The sequence below is a fragment of the Mastomys coucha genome, unplaced genomic scaffold (genome assembly GCF_008632895.1).
Source record: "Mastomys coucha isolate ucsf_1 unplaced genomic scaffold, UCSF_Mcou_1 pScaffold15, whole genome shotgun sequence".
In the NCBI taxonomy this organism is placed as follows: domain Eukaryota; kingdom Metazoa; phylum Chordata; class Mammalia; order Rodentia; family Muridae; genus Mastomys; species Mastomys coucha.
The window spans coordinates 114,215,760-114,223,849 of NW_022196897.1; the positions used below are offsets into that span (position 1 = coordinate 114,215,760).

General features: G+C 40.2%; 1 protein-coding gene across 1 annotated transcript in view; it reads right to left on the reverse strand.

Annotated features, from left to right (window-relative positions):
• The window catches only part of Anapc1 (anaphase promoting complex subunit 1), a 78,629-nt gene that overhangs the window by 55,747 nt on the left and 14,792 nt on the right, over positions 1-8,090 (reverse strand). The window contains exons 11-15 of the mRNA XM_031371850.1: positions 7,267-7,362; positions 4,896-4,986; positions 4,731-4,796; positions 3,568-3,702; positions 766-906 (exon numbers count right to left, since the gene is read on the reverse strand). Of these exons, the coding sequence (XP_031227710.1) occupies positions 766-906; positions 3,568-3,702; positions 4,731-4,796; positions 4,896-4,986; positions 7,267-7,362 (529 nt within the window). The remainder of the gene's footprint in view (positions 1-765; positions 907-3,567; positions 3,703-4,730; positions 4,797-4,895; positions 4,987-7,266; positions 7,363-8,090) is intronic.

The following is an 8,090-nucleotide window of genomic DNA, read 5'->3' on the forward strand; positions in this document are numbered from 1 at the left end:
ACTATGAGACACCATCAAAAAGTGACTTTCTCCAAAAAGACAAAAGCACAGTAGTATGAATTAATGGATTAAATTACTTAAATGTTTTAAATAAACTTGTTAAATACTTTTATTAGCTGCTTGAGAATTTCATAATGTCTTTTTATCATAGTCACCCCCAACTCCTCACAGAGCCTCCCATTTCCCAACCCCCCAACTTCCTGTCTTCTCTCCTTCTTGGTAACAACTCATCAAGTTCAATTTATGCTACCCATAAACTCCGGGATGTGGAGCAATCCACTAATGGGTGTTCATCCTACCAAGGTCACATCCTTAAAGGAAACTGACCTTCCCTCTCCCAGAAACCATCCACTCCCCACAGCTCCTCAATTGGGGTTGGAGTCAGTAAATGTTTAATATTGAATTCTTGGAAAAAAAAAACAGAATTAAAGTAAAATTGTACAAAATGATAGCATGTTTTAAAAATTATGAGATATCTGAAAGACAAAGTAACTCAGCAGTTAAAGTCTGGTACCTTGCATTCAATTCTTACAGCTCACACGAAGGTGGAAGCAGAGAACAACTCCACAAAGTTGTGGTCATTCATGTCATGACTACATGAATGCATACTCAGACACATATGTACATCATATAACAATAATAAACGTTTAAAATCAGGAGAAATGTTCATTTTCATTTCCACACATAATTTTACATCCTGCCAAATATGAAGTATCAGGCAAATAACCCTTAGCCAGCTACGCAACCATCTGGAGGAGGACTTACCAGAGTGACTCTGTTATGAACAGGGTCTCGCACAGAATGAATGTAAGTTCCAAGCTGCTGGAATGTGCAATCCTCGTTGTAGAGAGAATCATTAAGTTTTGAAGAATCTCTCAATTCTGGAACTGGAGACAACAGAACCACCTATAAAAAGTCACAATACAACAGATATGAAAAGACTTTGAGAATTAAAGACAAGGAACTGTATTTTTGCATACGGTTGATGATTCCGATCATTCTGCTCCAGTAATGATGACCCTGCAGCAGGCCAAGTTCCAAGTTCTTCACAGGAAATTACAAAATGCCTGACTGACAACATACATCCACATCCACATTATGACGTCCTTCCATGTAGACCACTTGTCTGTAGGCTTTGCAGGCTGGTGAGCACAGGCACCAGCCTAAGGTGCTCACAGAGCTCAGCCTCATTCCTCAGTAGCACTAACAGCCTAAGACAGTAAAGGCTACTGGCAGCACACTTCGTGCACACTTTTCCAGGCCTGCCCTGCCACTCTGCTCCTTTCTACACACATGAAGCTTAGACCCTCCTGCTAGCTCTTGTAGATGCAGACTTCACTTGACCTTCCTAGCTTCAAATAACGACATGAGAAACTTCTCACAAACCTACAATGACAGGGGAACTGCACTCAGAACAATGTCTTCTCATCTACTGTCTTCAAAAATGCATTTTTGAAAAAAAAAAAACAAAAACAAACTGGGTGTGGATCCCAGTTCTACCACTTAACAGCTCTCTAACTTTGGACAACTAAGTTCCATGTACCTCTGTGTATCCACCATAAAGTGAGGACCAAGTATCTTCCCAATCAGTAAAGTTGTTATAGGAAAATACATAGAGAGCAGACAGTGCCTAGCATGTAGAAATTTTAAAATAAGTTATTATAATTATTAACTATTATCACCCCACTATCTGCTCTGTTCCACCCAATATAACTATTTACTCATTCCACAGATCTGATGCATCTTTAGCTTATGTGTTAAGAGATGGAGATACAAGGATTAAAAGATCTAGCTACATGGTAGTGAATACTTGAAATCTCAGCACTGACAAACTGAAGGCAGGGACATCGGGAGCTCAAGGTTATTAAAAAAAGTCTGAGACCAGCATGGACAATATGTAACAGCCTCAGAAAAAGTCTTTTGAACTCTCCTGTGCTCATGTCCTTGCCCTAAACAGTCCTTTATTTACCCTTCTTACCTTCAAGATTCAGGCCAGCAACCAGTGATTGGCCCAACTTGATACCCAACCCTGATACTATTAAGGATACTCTGCTGTGCTTGCAGTCAGGAGCCTAGCAAAACTGTCCTCTGAGAGGCTCTAGGCAGCAGCTAATGGAAACAGATGTAGTGATCCACAGTCAAATTTTAGAGAGAGCTTTCAGGAGTCTTGTGGAAGAGTCAGAGGAAGGACTGAGGGACCTGAAGGGATAGGGACCCTACAGGAAGACCCACAGAGGCAACCAACCTGAACCCTTGGGGGCTCCCAGAGACTGAACCACCAACCAAAGAGAAAGCATGAGCTAGACCTATCCTCTAACCCCCTGAAAATATGTAGCTGAAAGTGCAGCTTGCTCTTCATGTCGGTCCCCCAACAGCTGGAGCAAGGGCTGTCCCTGACTGTTGCCCGCCTGTGGATCCCATTCCCCTAATGGGCCTGCCATGTCTGGCCTTATTAGGAGAGGATGAACCTTGTCCCTACAGTGACTTGATGTGCCAGGGTAGGTTGATACCTTGGCAGCAGAGGGCAGGGGATCCCACTTCTCAGAGAAGGGAGGGGTAGAAAGAAGAGCTATAGGAGGGGAGTTGGGGAGAGGGCTGTGACCAAGATATAAAGTGAATAAATAAATAAATAAATAAATAAATAAATAAATAAATAGAAAAAAAGGATTCAGCCCAGGATTCTGTTCAGTGTATAGAGGAGCATTAATGGCTTCTATTTCTCACTTATAATGTTTTAAAAAAATTTTATTTTATTTTATATAAATTAGTGTGAAGGGGAACTCTTGATTCCCCTGGAACTAGAATTGTGACAGTTGTGAGCCACCATGTGGTTGCTAGGAATTGAGCCCATGTCCTCTGGAAGGGCACCAGTTCTTAATTGCTAAGCCATCTCTCCAGCCTCACTTATAACTCTTTTTTTTTTTTGTCTTTTTTTTTTTTTTTTTTTTTTTTTTGTCTTTTCTGAGACAGGGTTTCTTTGTGTAGCCCTGGCTGTCCTGGAACTCACTCTGTAGACCAGGCTGGCCTCGAACTCAGAAATCCGCCTGCCTCTACCTCCCAAGTGCTGGGATTATAGGCGTGCACCACCACCACCCGGTGCCTTTTTTGTTTTAAATTTATTATATGTAAGTACACTGTAGCTATCTTCAGATATCCCAGAAGAGGGCATCAGATCTCATTACGGATGGCTGTAAGCCACCATGTGATTTCTGGGATTTGAACTCACAATCTTCAGTAGAGCAGTCGGCGCTCTTAGCCACTGAGCCATCTCTCCAGCCCCCACTTATAACTCTTAAATGATGAATTCTTATGCAGAATACATATCTACTCTATCCTGAGAAATTATGAGACCTTCATACTTTAAAAAATGTATCATTTTCAGCTCTCCACATCTTCAAAGAACACCTCTCACAGCACAAAGGAGGTCAGCATGCAGTACCACTTGTGCTCAAAAACATGTATTTGTAAATATTACCTAAAATTAAATTAGCCATGGAAAGAGCTAATACTAGACCAAAAGTCTTCAAAACATGATTAACATTTGACAAGACCTAATCTACTTCTTACCTCATCCATTGATCCAAGTAATTTACTAAGAGGCTTTGGAGTACTAACACTATCGAGGGGGGTACTGGGCCGAGGCATCATGTTTGACATTGTCAAGGAAGGAGCCGGAAGTCCAGGAATAAAAACTTTCCCCACCTTTGAGTAATAAAAAGATGAGAAGGAAGGTGTCAGTGACTGCATCACCTTAAGTTATATGTTTAGGCACATAAGACAACTACAGTGTACTCATACAAATGAAAATAAATTAATAATATATATAAAGAAAGAACAACTCAATTTTTAAAAAAGCTGAAGATATTACATAAAATCTAATTAGATGCATCAAGTCATATATGTGTATATATGTATATATATATATAAAAATTCAAAAACAAGGAAAGTAAACAAACCGATCTCTAGTGACATGTACATATACACAAAGCTAACAATAAGATCAAGGGGCGGTTTACTGGAAATATCAGGATAGTGTATTGGAGAGGCAGTTGGCAGTTGCATTTAGAAAACATAAAAAAGCTACCGGCAGAACAGGTCAGGAGGGTCCTAAGACCAATATTACAAGATGAAACACTGCCTTAAAAACAATAATAATTTAATAGAAAAAATAGAAATACTGATAATGCATCCCCTTCATTGTTCTTTAAGTATATATTTTTTAATTTACTTATGTATTTATTTTTAATTTCTTCAGACAAGGTCTCACTATGTATCTCTGATGTTCTGGAACTCATTCAATAGATTAGGCTAACCTTGAACTCACAAGAGATCCACCTGCCTCTGCCTCCCAAGTGCTGCAATTACAGATGTGCACCTCCATACCCAGCTTAAGCACATATTTTTAAACTTGGCAAATGTTACAAAAGGAAGCTGTAACTAACATAAACAACACTTAGTATAACGCAATCCTGCGACAATGCTGGTGCTTCCCAAAGCTGCTCACCTCCACTCTGACACTGTTTTCTAAGACTCTACCTATACACAATCCCATTTGGGGATTACAGGTGCATAACATCGATGCATTTAACCTTAATCCAAATTAGGACTGGCCTCCACAATTAGCTTCATTCCCACAAGAATGTTCTTCACCACTGCACAGAAGCAGCAGGGCCAACTGTAAATAATGGAGGCAGCTCTACCAAAAGCACGAGGCACTGCTTTCAACATACCCGCACCACTCCTGTGTACAGCACCAGGGTCCCACTGCCTTCTAGTACCAACATGGTGTGTATCTTCTAAAAAACAAAACACAAGCTAAGCTCTTGTATTCTGAGTAAATTAACATAATTTTCCAGAATAACTGATAAAGCATAACAATTTCACTATGTGCTTACCTCCACTGGGGCTGCGTCTTTTGCATGTATGTTGGTAACAGAGCCAAAGATAAGCTGGGTCTTGTCATTACTCTCTTGAAACTTTACACAGCTAAATATGAAAATAAAAACAAAACAAACAAACAAAAAAAACAAGTTGCATGAATGTTGTGCGGGTTGAGCACTGTGGCATATGCCTTTAATCTCAGCTCTTGGGAGGCAGAAGTGGGTAGATCTCTGTGAGTTTGAGGACAGCACAGACTACATAACAAGTTCCAGGACAGCCAAAGATACACACATACACACACACACACACACTGAGAGAGAGAGAGAGAGACAGAGAGACAGAGACAGACAGGGACAGAGAGAAAGAGAGAAGTCTGTGTTCACTATAGTTAGAAGACATAGTATGGGATGTTATGTCTATTATACAAATCTCCAGATATGAGAAAACGGCTTGAATCCTATAAATATACACACAAATGAATACATATAAAACAAAACAAAGATATGTGGGTCATATTAATACCAGTTTCCTGATTTTAAAAACATGCTATAGTTACCACTTGGAGAAAAAAGTGCATGGGGGCCAGAGAGCTAGAAGACTCAGCAGGTAAAGCCTGACAGCCTGGGTGTAATTCATACGGCTATATAGTGAAGGAAGACAGATTCCTCCAACTTGCCCTCAGACCTCCACAGGAATGCCACATGATACACACACAAACAAACACACACACAAACACACACACACACACACACACACACACACACACATTGAAAAAGTGTTTAATTTTTTTGTTTGTTTTTTTTTTTTTTTCGAGACAGGGTTTCTCTGTGTATAGCCCTGGCTGTCCTGGAACTCACTCTGTAGACCAGGCTGGCCTCAAACTCAGAAATCCGCCTGCCTCTGCCTCCCAAGTGCTGGGATTAAAGGCGTGCGCCACCAACGCCCGGCTAAAAGTGTTTAAATTTAAAAAGACTTCATGACATAGAAGGGCTTTTCTATAATTTTGCAACTTGCTGTAAGCTACAGTAATTCCTAAATGGAAGGTAAGTGAGCAAATAAAACATGTGAGGAGGCATTACTCCTATACAGGTAAGAGTGTGGCTATTAGGCACGAGGAAATAACCAATATCAAAAGTATCAGGGAGGGGCTGGAGAGATGGCTCAGAGGTTAAGATTACTGACTGCTCTTCCAGACAACCTTATTCTTGGGAACAAAATTTGGTTCTCAATAGCCACATGTCAACTCACAGCGATTTGTAACTCCAGTTCCAGGGGATCCGATGTGTTCTTCGGCCAAGGGTGCCAGGCATGCATAGACATACATGCAGGCAAAATAATTCATTTTTTAAAAAGCATCAGGGAAATATAAATAGAAACCACTTGATGCTTCATTAGGGCAGATACAATCAAAAATGCTGACAACATCTAACAGAGAGACATGAACCTCACACACTGAAGGCAGAAATGCAAAACAGTATAGCCTATTTGGAAATCAACTGGCCAGTTTCTTGAAATGTTCAACTTGAATTTACCAGTGAATCTAACAATTTCACTGCTACATGTCTAACCAAAAAAAAGCAGAATTACATAAGTCTACACTAAGATATTTACCCACAGGGTCCTAAGTCACAGTGGTCAAACAGTGGGAACAAGAGGTCTTGTGACAGACGCCTTTACTCCAGGAGGAGGCAGAGGGTCTGTGTGCTTAAAACCAGCTTGGTCTACAGAGAGCTTCTAGACATCCAGGGCTACACAGGGAAACAAACAAACTATCCATCAATTAGTAAGCAGGTAAACATGATCTATCTATACAGGGAATACAGTATATAACGCCAAGAAAGTCCTCAGATTGTGTCCCAACAGACTGGATCATAAAAATTACCATGAAAAGTAAAAAAGTTGATCAAAAAAATAAATAAATAAATGTATAGGGCAGGGAGGGTATGGCAGTGACAAAAACCTTTGATTCCAGTACTTGGGAGGCAGAGGCAAACAGATTTCTCTAAGTTCCAGGCCAGACAAGGATATAAAATTTAAGGGAAAAAAAACTAAATTAAAAACATGTATGATTATAGATTATATTAAATGTCCATGGAAAACCAAAAGACAAGGCAGAAAGTCCCCCAAAAGACTGCCTAAGACTGGAGCAGAGCAAGACTAGCTGCAAATGGCAGAGGAAATCTCCATGGTGATAGAAATGTTTAAGTCTGAACTGTGGTGGTTGTTGGCTACACTCCTCTATAAATTTACTAGAAATCATGATACAACAAGTCAATCTTATGATATATAACCTACTTCTCAAAAAGGCTACAGAAGACAAATAAAAGAGAGAGAAGAAATCAGCTCTAAATTTCTTCAGAGATAATGGGAAATAGAAACACTTACCGTAACTGAAGCTGGGCCTCCACTAAAAAGCACAAGAACTTCTGTCCACACAGGTCAGTCGTTATAAATACCTTGGAGGCTTGAGAATTTTTCTCTCTGAAGTAGACACATTATTAAACTGTCAGTATTAGTGCAAAAATCTACCTCAATAACTTAAAAATCTTGGGAAACATTTTACAAGAAAGCTAAATAGTTCCTGACCAACCAATAACCAAGACACAAAACCTTTATGTTCTGTGTATGTGATAAACTATCACTTCTAAAACTAATCTCTTCACTTTGAGATTCCCTCCTTTAACCAGCATGTCCTTTATGTTCTGTGTATGTGATAAACTGTCACTTCTAAAACTAATTTCTCCACTTTCAGATTCCCTCCTTTATCCAACATGTCCTTTCTCTCTATGGACAATGCTTCCGCTACTTGAGTGTAGCCTACTCAAGTGCTCTCACGTTAGGCTTAGACTAGACTACAGAATAAAGGGGTTAAATGGGGGACTGGGAAGATGGTGCCAACCAGTAGGCACTTGCCATGCAAATGTGAGGATTGGAGTTTGAATTCAGAGAACCCAATTAAATATCAGGTGAGTATGCAGTCCAAGTATAAACACAGTACTTGGAAAGCAGAGACAAAGGGTCCCAGGAGCAGGATGGCTAGCCAGACCAGTCAACTGTGGATTCAATTAAAAGACTTTGCTTCAAAGCCGGACAGTGGTGGCGCATTCCTTTAACTCCAGCACTTGGGAGGCAGAAGCAGGAGGATTTCTGAGTTTGAGGCCAGCCTGATCTACAGAGTGAATTCCAGGACAGCCAGGGCTACACAGAGA